Here is a 20275-nt window from a genome sequence, read left to right as displayed (position 1 = left end):
GCTGTATTTACGCAGTAGCTCTTTTTCCAATTGTCAAATTAACTCAGATTGGTTTTAGGTACTGTATAAAAACCTATAACTACTACCAGGGCGAACCCTCTCACATGTATGCTTTCACTTTTCAGAATTAGTGTGTGGGCACGGGATGAATATCGTATGTAATGGATAAAACATGTTGGATTAGAACTCACAACCATTGAACTATGAGCCAACTGTTTTAGTGGACAGCGCCACCAATCAGTCATAGTGGTTGGGAAAAGATACAACGAGTTGACATGACCATCATTGCCATCTATTTCTTGTTACGATGGATGTAGCTACGGATATAAACTAATTATTTTATTTGTAAAAGCACATACTGTAGATGTAAACGGTAAGCAAAAACATTTACATTTGGTCATATTTGGAAATGTGCCTTACTGCCTTTTGAATTTTGTGTAACGTCAGTAGTCTAGTCAAGGAAGCATCATGCTAAATATATTGGCACACTACACTTACCAAGACCATTGCCAAATAAGGCGTGCTGTCACCTGCTTTTATAGAAAACCTTGAGGTGGTACCACCCAGCACATCTAGAAGGGAGTGTATTTCATATTGAACCCCTCCCTTGAGATGACGTAGGTGCCTCTACATCACGATTTCAATGGTAGAGTTGGAATGCTAGGGGCCAAAAGAGCTACATTTACCACGAAAATACCAAAATATATCACTTCTGCAACAAACTTTTAAAATGAAGACCAGAATTGGCGTTCCACTATAACTAAGCCAAAAACATTTGGTTTTCAATGGAAAAAAAAGTTTTCATTAAAGTTTCTCTGTAATAAGGGCCAGACACATTTTCTGTCTGTCTGTACTCATAAAACTAGTGTTATTCTCTAAAATAGGCCTGTTTTGCTCTAAACTATTCTATTTATCTGTCTCTACTGTGGTTATGAATTTCAATAAATATCAAGCAGACTAGGCCTTGAGGTCACAAACTCTAACCCTTCATTAGTTATCAATAAAAAAGCGCTCCCAGTGCCATCAACAGTTGTTCACCCTTTGTATTGCCAGTGAAAGAGGCCTCTGTCTCTGTTATTTTTCGGACAGTGAGGTAGCTCAGTGTCTCACCCAGTTTACAGCAAACAGACGCGCTGAGGCATACAAATGCCAGTACGCACAAAGACACTGTTCCAGGGATTTCATTAAGGTTTAAAGAACCTATGACTTCAGCAGACATAACATAGCAGTCTGGTTCAGTCTCAGTTCAGTGACGATGTGGCTGTTTTCTTGTTAGGACCCTAGTCGCACACACATTATGGCAAGCAAAGCACAACCCGTGAAAAGGTAGGCCACAGCTGCGAGGAAAAGAGCAATGCTCTGTGGCAACAGGTGGTAATCCTCAGTGCTAAAATGAAGAGATAACATGAACAGCGGACAGAAAGCCTGTATTCAGTTCCCGATCTTCTGCCCTCTGCCAGCTTTCATCGCAGGTGGGTCTTTACCGCGGCCATTTCTGTGATTAAATCAAACATCACAGTATATTTACTCAGCATACCGCGTGTATTAGTCGGCCGACATGGCCTCCTTCCATAAGCCAATCTACAAAACACTCCAAGGGTCACGTTAAGGTGAGTTTTCATAGCTGTTCTCCTCATTTTGGAGATAACCATCTGCTGGGAGTGACTCAGGATATAGTAAATGCCCACATGAAAAAATACTATAGCATACTATGGTATAAATACAAAAGTATTTACTGTAGTGTTCTTGCGGACTTTACTGTAGTATTTACAGTTAACTATAGTATAAATAGTGTAGTAAAAGAAAACTGTAGTATACACTATAGTAATTAGTGTAGTGTTTTTGCGGATTGTAGTATACTGCAGTATTTACTATAGTGTTTTTGCAGACATTACTGTAGTATTTACTATTGTGTTTTTGTTGTATTATCTTTGACATAGAAGTGAAACCTACTGGAGAAATATTAAAATAGCAAAGTTTCCATAACCTGTAGGAAGGTAGGTAGGACTACAGGTTATAGAGCTTCTGCTCTATAACCTGTATGGAACACAATATGGTCTATACTTGGCATGTAGGTTTCTTACTTATGGGTGGCAAACATGGGATATGGGGGAGGGAAATGGGCAGGGTATATGCAAATGAAATACTGTAGTATTTACTATAGTTTAAAAAAGTGTCATGTTTCTGTGGACATTCCTGTAGTATTTGCTATAGTATTCTACAGTATACTACAACATTATATAGTAAGTACTACACATGATCAATGGATACTACAGTGTGTAGTACAGTATTCTACAGTTTACTACAGAATTACAGTATATAGTATGTACTGTAGTATTCTATAGTAAATGTAAGTATTTATTCATGTGGGTGGTACACTATATATACAAAAGGTATGTGGACACCCCTTCAAATTAGTGGATTTGGCTATTTCAGCCACACTCGTTGCTGACAGGTGTAGAAAATCGAGAACACAGCCATGCAATCTCCATAACCAAACATTGGCAGTAGAATGGCCTTACTGAAGAGCTCAGTGACTTTCAACGTGGCACCGTCATAGGATGACACCTTTCTAACAAGTCAGTTTGTCAAATTTCTGCTCTGCTAGAGCTGACCCGGTCAACTGTAAGTGCTGTTGTGAAATGGAAACTTCTAGGAGAAACAACGGCTCAGCCATGAAGTGGTAGGCCACACACGCTCACAGAATGGGACCGCCATTGTGCTGAAGCGTGTAGCGCGTAAAAATCGTCTGTCCTCGGTTGCAACACTCACTACCGAGTTCCAAACTGCCTCTGGAAGCAATGTTAGCACAAGGACTGTTCGTCGGGAGCTTCATGAAATGGGTTTCCATGGCCAAGCAGCCATGCGCAATGCCAAGTGTCGGCTGGAGTGGGGTAAAGCTCGCCGCCATTGGACTCTGGAGCAGTGGAAACACGTTCTCTGGAGTGATGAATCACACTTCACCATCTGGCAGTCCGACGGACGAATCTGGGTTTGGCGGATGCCAGGAGAACGCTTCCTGCCAGAATGCATAGTGCCAACTGTACAGTTTTGTGGAGGAGGAATAACGTTCTGGGGCTGCTTTTCATAGTTCAGGCTAGGCCTCTTAGTTCCAGTGAAGGGAACTCTTAACGCTACAGCAAACAATGACATTCTAGACGATTCTGTGCTTCCAACTTTGTGGCAACAGTTTGGGGAAGGCCCTTTCCTGATTCAGCATGACAATGCCCCTGTGCACAAAGCGAGGTCCATACAGAAATGGTTTGTCGAGATCCGTGTGGAAGAACTTGACTGGCCTGCACAGAGCCCTAACCTCAACCCCATCGAACACCTTTGGGATGAATTGGAACGCTGACTGCGAGCCAGACCTAATCGCCCAACATCAGTGCCCAACCTCACTAATGCTCTTGTGGCTGAATGGAAGCAAGTCCCTGCAGTAATTTTCCAACATCTAGTGGAAAGCCTTCCCAGAAGAGTGGAGGCTGTTATCGCAGCAAAAGGGGGGACCAACTCCATATTAATGCCCATGATTTTGGAATTAGATGTTCGACGAGCAGGTGTCCACATACTTTTGGTCATGTAGTGTATGTATCCAACCTATCTAAAGCAGCCTGGGCTGTGGGCTCCAAGGACTTTATGGCGTGTCCTCTCTTCTTCAGTCACAATGTGATATCCAGCCAGAGAGACAGAGAGCCAGAGCAAGCAGCGCAGCCAGATGGGAATTCAAAGCTGCTTTTTACAGATGAGCTCAGATCTGCTCTGCTCTGGGACATCACCAGTAACACAGTAAGCTCGACTGATCACGAAGATGGAGGGACAGTCAAGAATAGAGCAGCACACATACAGCAGTCTTCGCTCTTCAGCTTTGATATATTTAGGACATTCTGTCTTAAGAACTGCGGGAAACTGCAGATATGTTTGGGTTTAAAAGAGGAGGAATGCTGACGAGTCTACAACTGTCAAAGCCAAAGGAATGAACTCAGTCTAGAGTGGATTCTGTTCTCCCTCATTTCTAAGGCATGGGGTCAGCTTCAAGTGTGACCTCACTGAAATAGTGCTCTCCATACATGGACAGAGTAGTTGTTACCTCATGCATCCACAGTGTCTGGACCCTACCCAATACCGTCACTATGTTATTACAACTCAATGAATAGCTCCGAAAAGAGGGACCACTGTTACAGTCAGAGCACTTTCATCGAGTAGAGAACACCAGAGACATACAAAAACTGGCGTAGTCATTCTCCAGAGGATAGACTTAAAGCCTGGCATCTATTAACACTCCATGGTTTGGGAAGTTAGATGTCTAACTGGGAAAGACTAATCCTCTCTCTCCATGGCGGTTCATAGCCGTTGTGATCTCCAAGTGCTCCCCAGATGTTGCGAGTGGTGCGGATGTATGGTCCAGGAGATTAAAGCAAGCCATCCTCAGAGAGAAACAGAGGTTGCTGTCTGCTGAGGCTGGCAGAGTGTGACTGAGCAAGGCTATAGGATTATAACTGGATTCATTTGGAAGCTTGGATGGAGTAGTAGTGAGAAGTCTGCATGATGTAATCCAGTAAAGATTTCCACTCTGGGAAGCCCAGCCTGAGGTCTGGATCCGGAAGCGGGTCTGGACTTGAGGAACCAGGCAGACCAGGCGGTCAGTCGTCTCCTACACCCACTGTCTCTGTGTAGACTACTATGGGTTCTCACAAGAACATTCCCATGTAAACAGATTAGAAACGAAAGGGTTTGTACACAATTTTGTGGTGATGGGAAGAATGCTATTTATGAAGCCTCATCCCCTCCTATAAGCCCAGCTCTATTCTCCTCCTCATTTAATTAGAGAGGTAGATCTAGCTTTTGACCGTGTCTGTGGGTATAATGTTGTCTTAGCTGAACACTATCCTCTGCATCCTCTCCTTTGTCTTTATTCTCCTAGCTGGACAGACAATGCTTAAGTTTGGAGACAAAGGCAAGGCCATGAAGTATTCATATTAGAGTGGATTTGCCAATTAATACAGGATGTAAAAATGCTCTCTGGTATTTCAAATGAAAACTGTTTAGTCAAAGTACATCAGTCCTTGGATTATCTGACACACACATTTTAAAGGTTGAGAACAGTGCACTTTACAAAGTCAGTATTTACATGAACAACCAGGAAGATCAGTTTGGGATTTAATAGCCAGTTAAAATCCAAACAAATCAATAAAACGAAAGCAGACAGAAATTTAATTAAGGATGAAAAAGGCTTGGTTTTGGGGGTTTACAGTAATTAGGTGGAGAATATGCAATAGAAAATGTAATTGTAGAACGGAGGATGAATCCCAGGCCTTAGTTGGACTCAGCAGCGTTGCAGTGGTTTAGCTTGGCTTCTTTCCTCACACTTTTTTGTCCGACTTTCCTGTTGCCATGGAATACTCCAGCTATTCAGCACAACGTTCCTTTCTCTGCGGCTGAAACCTAATCACTCAAACACTGTCTTGTGTGGTAGACACAAGAAAGAGACTCAGAAATCAATCTCTTTATTAGTGCCGAAAAAACACAGCTTGCTGTTGTTATCACCGATCTCCAGTTACCATGTGAATCCCCCATTTACCTTGATCTCTGTGTGCAGGCCTGGAGGTTGGGCAGGTAAGGGTCACCATTGGTTCCAATTCTGGAGGCCCAACTTTCAGTGAACATCACTTTGCCTACACCGACCAGGACAAGCAGATTCAGATCAATCGGTCAAGCTCACTGCCTTTCCTTTGACTACTAGGCTAAAAGCTTGGCAATTAATGTAGCATTATTTTTTATTGTTTTATGTTGTGCCCCTAAAATCTTTAATGGAGTGGCAGAAGCTGTGAAGTGGCTTGGTAAACAATAGTGCCATCTGCTTCATATTTTCTCTTTCTCCACGGCTTGTGAAAGCCCGTCTCTCAGCACGCCTGGCTTGATAATTGCACGTCATCCACCTTCAATCACCACAGAGGGCTGCTGTAGACACACACACACACAACTCTCCCGTTATCCCTTCCCCCCTAAAACATACCACTGTGGGAAATGAGTCAGCAGCTGAGGGGGAAACTAACCAGAGAAGGCCGCGCCGCACCAGGGCACTAAAGCGAGCACAGAGCGCTGGATCAGGAGGAGCACATTATGTAAGCAGCTCTACAAAGACAACAAATGAAAACATGCTGTGGGAGCGGGAAAAGGGCCTGGTGCGGATCATACAGTAATTAGGAAAGAAAGCATGCTGCCAAGTTATTCCGTCCTGAATAAACCGAGCACAGAATAGGTCCAATACTTCCTGCTAGCATGCTCTACAAAAACATAGGCCCAGATAAACATATACATTGGTTGGATAACAAAAACGATGTCAAGTAGACCTACTTTTGAAACTACCTTTGAAGAAATAAACAATGAATGAATCACTCTGGAAAAGCAAAAGACACTGACTGGCTGTTTAATTGTGACAAAGAAGCCATACCCTAACCCTGTGTTTGAGAAAGTTAGAATGCGGCGGAATTCCATTTTGGAATCAGATACGTGACTTGTTTGAAGAAACTAGGCGTATGTCGCGCGTCACTACTTCACAGGAGCGCCATTTGTTTTTATTTATTATCAAAATGCTTAATAACAAACTTGTATGCTATCTGTAAATAAGAATACAATTGTTAAAATTACTAGCCTAGTTGGTTTAGCCACGGAAAAAGACAGCAACCGTCACGCAAGCCATGATTGGCTGAGATAATGAGTGAGCTGGACATGCCGAGAGATGAGTTTGGATTGGTCTGCCATGTAGCACGCTTCTGTCTATAACATGTGCTGGTCAGTATGTGTAGGTAATACTTTTTAACGCAGCTTTTTTTGATTTTGAAAGATATCATGTAGTAGAACTGCATAAGTGTTGCTCTCCACTTTCTGGAGGACCGAGTTTTGAAATCAGCGGAATTAGAGTATGATAGCTAAGGAAATTGAGAAAATTCTGTCTTTTGATTGCAAATATGCAGACGGAGTCTAAAAGAGAACACACACCTGTCTCTGGATTACATCTTCAAACTAAGGGCAACCATGGCATCCGTGACAGCGAGGGAGAAGTGTCTATCCATGTATACGGGTAAGAGTCTAGCTAACTACATTTTCAGATATTACACGTTTGTAATTTTGTCAGAAAGTCATTTCAATTGCTAGTTATAGCCTAATGTTAGCTAGCTAACATTGAACCTGGTTGGTTAGCTACCTGCAGATTAATGCAGGGTAGTAACGTTATGAGTTGGGATTATGGTTCATTGTTTAGCTAGCTAGCTACATGTCTAAACAAAATACTCCACTATGCAAGTAACTATTTCAATAGAATGTTTATGATGTCACTGCGACAACTGTCAATAGACATAGCTGGTAAATTCGCTCTGGCTATCTACTCCGATTTCAGAGCACTCTCGTCTGAGTGTGCCAAAGCGCAGAATAACTGACGAAATGTACGAACGCTCAACACCCGTTGAATATGGCCGGTGTCAGTAAACGTTGGCAAAAAAAGCGTAATTTAATTGTTGCCAATAGCACAGTTGCAGTCACCAACGCTCTGGATTACATAAAAATAGCCTAATCAGCTCTGCTAGGGTGAGTAAAATGGTGAGCTGTTCTGGAAGTAGCTAGCAAGCTAGCCAACATTAGCCAGTTAGCTTGGGTGCTTGACTGCTGTTAGGTCAGAACGCTTGGATCAACCCTACTCCTCGGCCAGAGCGTCCAGAGTGCACTCTGAACGCTCAGAGAGTGAAACGCTCTGAATTTACGAACGGCAAATCTGACAACGCTCTAAGATTACGAACGCCCAGAGCACACTCTGGCAATCCATATTAAATTTACGAACACACCCGTAGTATAAGCCAGCCTTTAGTCTTGAAATCTTTGGTTGTTTAGTACATACAGTAGCCTCACATGTGAATCCTTTAAGAGATGGGTGGGGCTAAAGCTTAAGAGGTTGTGAACGATGCTGAATGGGTGTAGACAAAGAAGAGCTCTCCAGTAGGTACCAAAACCAAAACCAAGGGCCATTTTCTCAAAAGTGAGGTTACAAGTTTATCAACTTTCAAAGCAGAATTACTTTCCCATTGTTCCTCAACTGTGGTGTATGATATACCATTTCTAGCTCTGAGTCTCCACTTTTATCCAATGTAAAAAAAACACAATTTCAAATTGAATCGTGCCTGTTCGGTCACATATAATCAAAGGAACTTGGAGTAGAGACAAGTTGAACAGGTTTATTTACAAATGGCCCGCAGATTCTGATTAACCTCTCGTATCCTGCCGAGCGGCTAAAAAGTCTCTGATACCACTTCATCTTCTGTAACGCTGAAAACACAAGTTATTGATGTACTTATTTGTAATCACATAATGAAACACAGTTTGAGTCAATCACAATCAGCCCCAGACTAGTCGGTCTCTCCCTGTGCCAAAGAGCTTAAAAGGCAGCATTGAGGCAGCTGAATTAGTATTCACGCCCATCCCTCCAGTCTCCAGCCCAGTGCTAGCCCAGGTGGCTGGAGAGAGCCCAGATCCGGGCCGGGCCTCACTCTCTTCTCAAGCTACGCTGGGTTGGCTTAAATGTGGAAGACAAATTTCAGTTGAATGCACTCAGTTGTACAACTGACTAGGTATCCCCCTTTCCCTTTCCCAGCTGGCTGGATGAGGGGTGGAGTGTGTCAGACACATTCCTCTTGCCACCAATAGACCGAAACAGAGATAGGAAATGGAAAGCATAACACTTTGTGGAGGGGACGGAAAGGAGTAGCCCATAGCGATAGAGCCTCAACTCTGTATCTGTGCCATTATAGTGTCTGTGACAGCATGGGCAGTGCCATTGAGGCTCTCTCACTTTTAAAGTAGTCAATTTTCTTCTTTAAGATTGGCTTATCCCTGCTGATGACATGGTTGGACATGACTCCAACAGGGTCACCAGGAGGGATCAGGTAATGAAGTTGGAAGTCCCACCCAGTTGACTACATTAAAATGGTGGAAGCCCTCAATGGCACTGCCCATGCTAACACACCCTTTTGGCCACTAGAGGCCTCTATCATTCTCTATGGAGTAGCCACTCTTGGGAGTCCCCCTGGCCACAGTGGTGGGGCCGAACGGTCTCTACTCTCACTCGCTCTCCACTTTCCAGGATTCACACACAGGAAATAAAGTGGGAAGGAGAGGAGTGGCACAGTCCACTGCTGTGAACAAAGGATCCGTTTCAGATTTTACAACATACATGAGTAATCACACAGCCTCTGGTATGAGGAATTCATTTTCAGGGCTTGTGGGTTAGAGCAAACGGAGCGAAGCAGGGGGACAGAGGGGAACATACCGTCACCACTGGCAGACTTTTGTCCCTTACACAGTCAGCACTAATGACGCTGCTACCGCCTACAACAAGACAGAGATGGCTGATGCCTTCCCTATACATACAGCGAACAGTACACTCCTAAAAGAACAGTGTCTAACAGTATAGAAAGTTGAGACTATAGTTAAGCCAGTAAGGAAAATGTATTCTAGACATAAAATGCTCTGCAACCATTCAATGTTGAGTGCAGTTCGCAGCACACGCAAAAGTCAGTCAGAAAACGACTAACATATTCTTATTTACAATGTCCTTTCAAAAGTCTTACCCACCACACCCTGTATGTGAGGGAAGGGACAATGTCTGTGTTTACTTGACCGAGTCAGTGCATGGTACTTCCTGTGACAGCGTGGTGGTGGTGGGGCAGAGTGAGAGAGCAGCAGGTGCACATCCTGGTTCCTGCTGCCATTTACTTTTCTCTGATGATTAACTTATTGCCAACGTCTACTCCAAATGTCCACCCGGCTGAAACAACAATGAGCAATGCAGAACAATAGTTAACCCAGCCCCTTTGGACACTGAATTAACTGCTAACTACAGTGTACATAATACCTCTGTACTACACAGTATCTACAACAGGATAATAACACACCTGGCACTTGGGAGTGTTACCGCTCTACTATAATTCTCCAACCTGTGGTCATAGCATTGGTGTCAAGGTGAACCTGAATTCCAGCAGACACATAGCCGGGTGTGCTGTGTGTAAGCCCTGTGGTTCAGTTTGAACATAGCTCTGTGTCACACCACTCCATGATTTTCCTCAGATTAGGACACACCTAGAAAAACTATTCCGAATGTACAGAGAGAGGGGTTAACCCTTTCCTTACCTCTACTGATGGTGCAACCAAATGTTTCAAAAGCTCTTTGAAGTGCCAATAAAAGCAAAGCTATATTACACTGAGCAAAAATATAAAAGCAACATGTAAAGTGTTGGTCCCATGTTTCATGAGCTAAAATAAAAGATCCCAGAAATTTTCCATACGCACAAAAAGCTTATTTCTCTCAGATTTGTTTACATCCCTGTTAGTGAGCACTTCTCCCTTGCCAAGATAATCCATCCACCTGACAGGTGTGGCATATCAAGAAGCTGATTAAACAGCATGATCATTACATAGGTGCACCTTGTGCTGGGGACAATAAAAGGCCACTCTAAAATGTGCAGTTTTGTCACTACACAATGCCACAGATGTCTCAAGTTGATGGAGTGTGCAATTGGCATACTGACTGCAGGAATGTCCACCAGAGCTGTTGCCAGAGAATTTAATGTTCATTTCTCTACCATAAGCCACCTCCAACTTCGTTTTATAGAATTTGGCATTAAGTCCAATCAGCCTCACAACCGCAGACCACGTGTAAGGCGTCGTGTGGGCAAGCGATATGTCAACGTTGTGAACAGAGTGCCCCATGGTGATGGTGGAGTTATGGTATGGGCAGGCTTAAGCTACGGACAACGAACACTATTGCATTTTATCGATGGCAATTTGAATGCAAAGAGATATCGTGACGAGATCCTGAGGCCCATTGTCATGCCATTCATCCACCGCCATCACCTTATGTTTCAGCAAGATAATGCACGGCCCCATGTTGCAAGGATCTGTAGACAATTCCTGGAAGCTGAAAAAGTCCAAGTTCTTCCATAGCCTGCATACTCACCAGACATGTCACCCATTGAGCATGTTTGGGATACTCTGGATCGACGTGTACGACAGCGTGTTCCAGTTCCCACCAATATCCAGCAACTTCACACAGCCATTGAAGAGGAGTGAGACAACATTCCACAGGCCACAATCAACAGCCTGATCAACTCTGTGTGAAGGAGATGTGTCATGCTGCATGAGGCAAATGGTGGTCACACCAGATACTGACTGGTTTTCTGATCCACGCCCCTACTTTATTTTTATTTTTTTTAAGTATCTCTGACGAACAGATGCCATATCTGTATTCCCAGTCGTGTGAAATCCATAGATTAGGACCCAATTTATTTATTTCAAATGACTGATTTCCTTATACGAACTGTAACTCAGTAAAATCTTTGAAATTGTTGCATGTTGCGTTTATATTTTTGTTCAGTATATATAAAACGATAGATTGTGCAAGAGGTATCTCAGAAAGAAAACACATGTATGTTAAGGCATAAGCCCGGTGTTTTATGTTGAATATTTACCATGAGGCCTGTACTGCAGGTTATGGGATTGCTGCTGCAGCTTATTACTACTGACACAGCTGCAATGGGAATGCAGTATATCCTATCCAACGCCCCATTAAAGCGCTCCGCTACACAAATATTAACAAGATATTTCCCCACCACTGTATTAATGCATGGACTGTCTGAGGAACCTTCAGCAATACAGAGATTTAGACTACAGTAAATCAAGGAGCAGCAGTCCACCCTATTTCCTGGTGTAAACTGTAGGAATTTGAATGAGTGTGCATGTGTTAACAAGCCAGTGGGTAGTATAGCAGACTGAGAATTAAAAAGGTCCAATGCAACCTTAGTGTAGGCTAAATGTCACCTAGTAAGATGAATAAGCTTAACCTTTAAATCAATATCGCACTTCAGGTTGGAATACTCAGCTTCTGATGGGCACAGGTGAGAAGCATCACGTAAAGCTGGGATTCCCCAAGTAAAACACCTGACAACCTCTTTTTTTTATGACGGTATCAAACAGAACAAACAGATAAACTATAGAGTTAATGGAAAATGATGAGAATACATGCATCTCACAAACAATTAGTCTGAATGAATTACAATTTATTCATTGGAGAAACAAACAGTCTATCCATATGTGCAACTGCAAACTGCCTTTTGAACTTGGTCATCGGACATGTTCAGAATGGAAGTCTCCTGCAGCAGCAGCTTGACAAAGATGACCTTTCTTCCTCAGATGACAGCTCCTCTGTACAGGCTCAGGTTGCACACAGAGACCTAATCCTGCTGCAGGCTGGAGCAAAAAGCACTTCATCTCTCCTCCTGATAGCAGGCCAGGGCTCCAGAGTGGTCCGCCACGCCAGGGCCAACTCAGACCTGCACACTGCTGGAGGAAAAAGGATGGGCACGACTGCTGGGGGAGAGAGCCATTGTCAATGGAAACCCCCCCAGTCAAGCACTACTAGTAAAGTGAACTAGGACGTAATTCGTAATGTGCCGCTAGAGGTGAGGACAGACTTGTGTTGGAGATGCAATGGAAAGATGCTTCAGTTAGCTAAAGATGAAGATCAAACTGTCAAATGGGTGATTCCACACCAGTGGGAGCAGAAAATATGTTGGGTATCTCAGCTTGTTCAGGCAATTCTCACTTAGGAACTTAATTGGAAGGTACAATATTTAACATGCTTTTTACATTTGTATCACAAACCATAGTTTTTTTCAAATCATGATGAAATTGGCAATTTGAGGCCCTTTTGAAACCTATACACGCCTCCTGTAAGACCCTATGATCCGTACATGATACAGACAACATTATACTCCTTATAGTGTGCTCTAACTTATGGAGTATGTCTAGATTCTGAAATACATTTTTCACTGATTCAACATAACAAATATGAATGTCTCCAAACTATCCTTTTGGATTTTGTTCATTTTAAGACATATTGTTTGGAACAATATGGTCTACAAGTACATAACATTTCCAGTGGCCTCTCTGCTAATTCTGAAGTTATGATTAATTTTATGAGCACCACCAACAGAGTGAATGGTAAATGGATTCAAAGGGAACTCCCTCTCCTGGTGATTTGCTGAATGTGCAATCTTAAAGGAGGGTTGCCCATCCCTATCAAAGTCACCTTGTCCTAGAGAGATTTACACGGTTATCAAAACGTCACACCAGGGTAAGCCTACACGAAACACAACCCTTATTTTAAGTGTTTCTAAAATCCCCTATGGAGAATGGTGGAAAAACGATTGGAACAATTTCCTTGTTTGACCGCTAGGTTTTATGGGTATTATGACTCATACTGTGGTACTCTATTTGAGAGGGAAATAATACAGCTTCCATAACTTGACTCTCTAGCCTAGTAAGGCTAGACCTTGGAAACAAATTGATAAGTATTGTAAGAGAAACCATTCCTGCTTGCAATATAATCGTTGAAGATTTGTTCCATATAGTGCATTCCCTTTCGGAGTCAACACATAGCAGGAGACATCTCATCCTTGTGTTAGTAAGAGATACTCCCTCATCACACTGAGGGCTTAGTCCTAACGTGGAGACGCCCTCTAATCTTAGTGTTATCTGGACAAAAACACTGGTGATCATACATTTATCTTTCTTTATTACAGGAGTTTAAGAAATGCATTAATTCATTAATTACTGAAACTGTTTTTGATTATGGAGTTTGCAATGGTTTGAATTCCCGAACAAGTTTGTGTATTTGTCTTCACTCACACCGTTGCGATTCTCACTTTTCTATATGTATTGCAATTTGATACTGCGATTTCCTGTTCCAAACATATTGCTCACTATACACAGTGAACAAAACCTTAGGAACACCTGCTCCTTCCATGACATCCTGACCAGGTGAATCCAGGTGAAAGCTATGATCCCTTATTTATGTCACTTGTTAAATCCACTTCAATCAGTGTAGATGAATGGGAGGAGTCAGATTAAAGAAGGATTTTTGACAATTGAGATATGGATTGTGTATGTGTGCCATTAAGAGGGTGAACGGGCAAGACAAAATATTTAAGTGTCTTTGAACGGGGTATGGTAGTAGGTGCCAGGCGCATCGGTTTGAGTGTGTCAAAAACTGCAACACTGCTGGGTTTTTCACGCTCAACAGTTTCCCGTGTGTATCAAGAATGGTCCACCATCCAAATGACATCCAGCAAACTTGACACAACTTTGGGAAGCATTGGAGTCAACACGGGCCAGCATCACTGTGGAACGCTTTCGACACCTTGTAGAGTCCATGCCCAACGAATTGAGGCTGTTCTGAGTGCAAAAGGAGGTGCAACTCAATATGTTTTGTTTCGTACACTCAGTGTTTGTCTGCTGCAGAGAGACAAGAGAGAAAATTAGAAAAATAGTTTTGATCAGTCATGGAAATAAAAGTGCTGAAAACATGTTCACTATTTAAAAAGAAGATGTAGAACAAGCTATAGGATGAAAAATACTGGAGCTTCGGTGCAGGTAAAGCCAACTAGAGCTAGCTAACACTACCTAATTTAGTAAAATATAATTAAAAATATATATAATAAATAAACTATAAATATATATTTATTTATTTTTTAAAAATTTATATTTGTAGTCAAAGTATCAATATATCATCCAAAATAATATTGTGATATGTAACTGTACCAATTTTTTCCCCCATCAGTATTAAAGCCGATTTATTGTCATTCCGCGTCCGCATTGGCCGTACAGCATTTACTGCGATGCAGCCTCTGCAGAAGTCAGGACATTCATACTTCTTGCGCTTTGCGGAGCTGTTGTCAAGGAAGTGAGTTTGTGTTTATACAGGATGTACCGCTCCCACCTACCGTCAACCAATTATGTCAATTCGGAGCTATACGGGAGCTGCACAGCGATGCGCTCCGGATCTTGATTTGGCCTCCGCAAGCCTCCGAAGGCTTCGCAATTACACACCCGCTGTACGGAGCCTCTGCATCGCATTTTCCGGATAAAGCGTAAATCAGCTTTAACTCTGTCCCTCCTGGATTTCGTGCCGTTCTTTTTTTTATTTTATTTTTTATAGTTGTGGCCCAAAATGCTTGATTTAGCTTTTTGCGTGGCAATTTGCAATGATTTTGTCAAATTTATCAACAAAATGCGCTGACGGCGTTTTGCTTGATTTAACCATTTTATGCGGTGATTGGTTAAAATTGCGAGCCCTTGCAGAATCGCAAAATCCTGGAGGGACTGGTTATTGAGCTCTGTCAATATGTGAACTGTTACTGAGCAGGAGGAAGACAATGTAACACATTGTTGTAAACTGTAAAGCTAGGCTAATCTCTGCTATGTCATCCCTGGGACAGATGCAGCACACCATTGTTTGTGTCGTCCTCCAGGTCAGCTACAGGACCCCTTTCCGAGGACCTCCTCCCTAGGAACCCCTGCCAGGCCGATTGGGGGCATCCACACCCTGAGATAACACACATTTGAGGCTCTGGATAAACATTGAACAGATCACAGGCTGTGGAATGCCCTGAAGTGATTTGTTTTCCCCTGTTCTGTCAAAATGTTGATTAGATGTGGTGATAATAGGAGATATCACCCAACCCAGCCCACTCCATGTTAATGCTGTTTACATGAGTGCCAGTGGTAATGGGGGGAAAAAAGAAAGAAAATGACATCATGTCTTTGGTAATGCCAGGCACAGGCCCAGATAAGAATACTCTCTAGCTTACCATCTTTAAAATCACTCACCAACTAAGCATATAGAAAAGGCGGATCATTAACACAATAGATGGGAGGGAGTTCTGAGGGCAGGAATGTGTTGTTTATTCCCAAAAGGATTTATGTTCTGCTCGTAAAGGTAGAAATTAAATAGTAAAACCAAGATTTCCCCTTACACACCGCTATCATGAAATGACTTGGCACCGGTCTGTAAATCAGATCATACGAGTGAACAAACATCTACACGTTGGCCAAGAAGAGTCCTTACATGTTCACAAGTATGCATGGCTGATTAACAGTGAATGGAAAGAATCATTCTCAAGGACTAGGCCTACAACCAACCACCTACAAGTCACTGGAGGAGCCATGATGAGGTTGTTTATACTGTACAGTAAAGTCAGGTTCCACCACGTCACACCAGTTCCCTACCGGCTGTCCTCATTCATAGCCCTTATGTAATGTCAACAATGTTTCCAAAAATACCCCCTGGAGCATTCCGGACTAACATCCACAAATATGTCTCCACTACTACTAGCCTAGATCCTCCACATTGTTAATAGGAGAAATGTGACTCTCAGACACACCAGCTTTAGGCAATGCCTCAGTAATTACAGAAGCTTAAACACCCCAGAGTTTGGGTTCTCATCCATTACACGGTTCGTCTGATGATACAATACTACTACAGCAGCCATAACATCAAAATGTGGAACAAAGATACTCATTTTGTGTATGATCTGTCAGTCAACGCACTAAAGAATGCCCTCCACAAATATGTCAACACTGAGTGAAGTTAATGGTTAATAAGTTAGATCCAAAGGGCACCAGCGGTGACATTGTCCAGTATATTACCACATATACAGCAGACCTCTCTCAGACCTTTTAGGTCTGACAAAAGTTAGCCAGCTACGAAATCCTATTGTAAGGTTTGCATTCTTGAAGACTTGAATAATCAAATAAATTATCATGAACTACAGTTTAGATTAACAATGTGACATTTCCCTTTTTTATTCAATAATACATTCTTACCCGTATCGGTGAAGTTGAGAACTTGATCTTCCTCCGTGGTTCTGGTTCCTCGTCATCTGAGAGTCCAGGGGCCTCCTCAAAGTCCTCTTCATACTCCTCCTCACAGAGCTGCTCCCCCTGCTCTTGTTCCTCCTCCTCGAGGATCTGGTCAGTATCCCTATCATCCACAAATGCTGCATTCTCTATGCCGTACACCACTGGGGAAACCTTGCCCTTGATGCTTTGTTCCACCTGTTCACTCTCCTCATCAGCAACCTCCTCATCCACCTCTTCCTCGTCGCAATCCCCAGTTTGATTTACAGGACTTGTCTCTTCCCTCCTCTCCTCTTTCAGTTCATACTGCTGCAACTCCTCAACTTTACTTACTTCTTCCTTCTCCAGTGTAATCTCAGTCTCCTTGCCCTCATCTTTCTCTAAGATCTGCTGATGGGGGTCATCATTCTGACTGATCACCTTTGGTGGTGATTCTTTTAGCTCAACGTTGATCTCTTTTGGGGGGTGCACATTCAGCTCCTCAAAAACATTGTCTTCGACATTCTCATCTTCATTCTCCTCGCTCTCGGATGACTCATTTTGGACCACTACGAGCTCAGCCCGGACCATGCCAGGCAGAGATGATGCCTGGGTAGGTGACTTTTCCATGGTGGGACTCTGTGCCACATGCCCATCACTCTTGGCTCTGTCTGAGATTTTTGCCCTGTTGCTACTGTAAACACTACTGGCAATCGTGGTAGGCTGTTTTTGATCCCTGGGGGATGGACTGGAGGGTTTTACTCCATCACTACTCACAGATGGTCTACTGAAACCGTCACTGGTTGGGGGGGAGCGCTTGTAAGAGCTTTGGCCACCTGGGGATATGGGCTCTGGGGAGATGGGCTTTTGGGTGGCATTGGCTATTGGGGGAATTTGTTTTTGGGTGGCATTAGTGACTGGGGAGGTTGGTTTGAGAATGATACCGGTAACTATGGAGGTGGGTTTGTTAGTGGCATCACTAGTTGGAGTGGTGGATTTATACAAACCGTCCCTTGTCAGAGACGTAGGCAGTGAGCGATCAGTGGGACTGCATACTTTAGATGACATCTCTGTGGCTTTTGCCCCATTGTCACTGTCCACAATGAAGTTGTCTAGCCGCTTGGACATGGGTCCAGCATTCAGTGACAACCTGGACACATGTTTTGTCTCCTCAGTATCACTCCTCTCATCTGGCCGGCTTTTCACCAATGGTGTAGGACCAGGCTCTGTTTTGACGTTGCTTGTCTCAGTGGACCCCGACAATCTCCTGGTACTTTTCCCCCCATCAGACACACTGCCCAGGGACACCCTGCTTACAACTCTGTTGGTAGACTTCTCCGCTGCGGGTTGTTCTTTGACGCTCCTCTCAAAGAGTTTTCTGGTCGAGCAAAACTTCTCTGCCAAAGCTGCTTTGTCAATTTCGACATCTTCTCCCTTGGGGTTTTTGTCTAAACTTTGAGATTCTGGGCTAGTGGCACTGCTCAAGCTTGTTTTGTGTGTGGTGACTGCAAATGGCACCTTTGGTGGGGAGACCAGCGACACATCAGATTTCACCTCTTGACTCTCTAGCTGCTGACCATCCATTTGCAGGAAAATATTCTTTATCTTGTTCACCCGATTGCCAAAAGGTCTCCCCCTCGTGTCCTCCCGGGTATCACTAGAGCCATTTGCATATGTCTTTGCAGCGCCGTCGGATTTCGTCCCATCAAAGGAGCACTTGATAGCATGGAAGTCCGACTTGTATGCATTTCTATGCGGCGAAGCACTCCTCAGAGTCCTTTCTCCTTTGCTCTCGGCTTTTATCATTTTCTAAGATTTCCAGGGAGTGTCTTGGGAAGAGATTGAACTGAGTATGTCCTTGTTTCTTGTTCCACTATTGTTGTTCTCTCTCGACCAGTGCCAAGGGCCCCGCTGAGATTCTCCGGCGCCCTTACCTCAAATCATGCGTAATGTGGTGGACATCTACAAAGAAAAGAGCAAAATACACGTTCAAAACCTAGCTGCTGTTAGTACTATTCGAGCCTTTCCCGCCAGGACCAGTGTCATATTAACTTCATATAGACCTCGCAAACTTCGGGCAAATTCAAAGTAAAGGATCCCCTCACCACTACTGTACATCGTTGTAGACCAACTTCTTTAACAAAAGGATATCAATAAATTTAGCCAAACTGGATTTCAAACCATTTTTAAAAATCTAACACTAATAACCATTTAAAACACACCATGCTGCAACACTATGACTTTACTAGCCTACTGTAGGCTATTGCGTAAATATATAATTGGCTACAGTCGAATTTATTCTTTAAACTGAATGGGCTTTCAAGTATGCAATTCTTAACCGGTCAAAAATGTATAATAAAGTCAGTTAAAGAGTTTCAACTGCGTTTATGAGAAACACGTTCGATACAAAGTGTCTCTAGTGGTGATCAGTTTCATTGTAACAATTCCAAGTAACCGTGAGCAAAACATTTGAGCATTCCCGCACACATATTAACTAACTTCACATTTTACCTCCTATGGTACTTGTTTCATCGTCCTAGGCGCGGAAGACTCCTCAGTAGGCAACTCTTGTGTAATTTATACTCCCAAACTTGTCATTTCTTCACCGCCATCATTCCCCTTTCCATAGTTTCCCTCCCTCCTTGTACTCCATACACAGACCTGTCGCGCTTAAGCGCGTACCCTCGCCCTAGAGCGCGCCACACGATCAGACAAGCTCGGGGGCGCGCACACGAACACATTCCAGGACTAGAAACCCCCACCCCCTTCTTGAGTGCATGCCGGTTGCGCAGACACATGAAAGGTTTGGGGAATGTCGTGGGAAAGAGCATTACTGTATATTTCATGGAGAAACTCACCTACCGCACTGCTGCATATGAAAGAAGAACTCGGGTCTGGAAAAACTATTAAAAAAATTCCTCACACCAACACCTGACCAATATCAGGTTAGAGCATTGGTCCAGTAACCGAAAGGTCGCTGGTTCGAATCCTGGAGCTGACAAAGTAAAAAAAATATATATTGCTCCTGGGGCACTAGACAATGGTGACCCTGGCTGTAACCCCACTCCCTGCTGGTGTCTTAGGGGGAGTTGGGATATGCAAGAAACACATTTCCATTACACACTTGTGTGTAACAGGGCAAGAATAAGCACCCTATGTGTCTTCAACTGCTCTATCTGATAGTGATAGTATTGTTTGGGGGGTAAATGTCTCTCAAGAGCAATATGGATATTTGATGTTTCAAAATGTTTCCAACAAGTGGCTGAGATTTTGCTGAATAATCTGAGTGAGATCTTGTGTGATATAGGCTTGGCATTATGATACTTCAGAACAGCGCCCAGGTGCAATATCTGGCCCCTTGGTCAGACCTCACCTCCCTAAATGGTCACCTGCATGACTCTCTAACTGACAGATAAGTGACACTCAACCAATATACATTTTTGTCATTTAGCAGACGCTCTTATCCAGAGCGACTTACAGTTAGTGAGTGCATACATTATTTTTTCATACTGGCCCCCATGGGCATCGAACCCACAACCCTGGCGTTGCAAGCGCC

The 20275-nt window shown here is 43.3% G+C and overlaps 1 protein-coding gene across 3 annotated transcripts in view; it reads right to left on the bottom strand.

The window, feature by feature from the left end:
• Positions 1-19408, bottom strand: part of LOC121552476 (neurabin-1) — a 38132-nt gene extending 18724 nt beyond the window's left edge. The window contains exons 1-2 of one of the 3 annotated variants that reach the window (XM_041865433.2): positions 19231-19408; positions 16708-18681 (exon numbers count right to left, since the gene is read on the bottom strand). In XM_041865433.2, the coding sequence (XP_041721367.1) occupies positions 16708-18525 (1818 nt within the window). In that variant the 5' untranslated portion in view covers positions 18526-18681; positions 19231-19408. The remainder of the gene's footprint in view (positions 1-16707; positions 18682-19230) is intronic. The other 2 variants (XM_041865418.2, XM_041865425.2) reach the window with 2 other exon arrangements.
• Positions 19409-20275: the final 867 nt, after the last annotated feature.

This window comes from Coregonus clupeaformis, chromosome 4 (genome assembly GCF_020615455.1).
Source record: "Coregonus clupeaformis isolate EN_2021a chromosome 4, ASM2061545v1, whole genome shotgun sequence".
NCBI lineage: Eukaryota > Metazoa > Chordata > Actinopteri > Salmoniformes > Salmonidae > Coregonus > Coregonus clupeaformis.
Note: the sequence above shows the minus strand (reverse complement) of the source record. Positions and strands in the feature narration are given on the sequence as shown.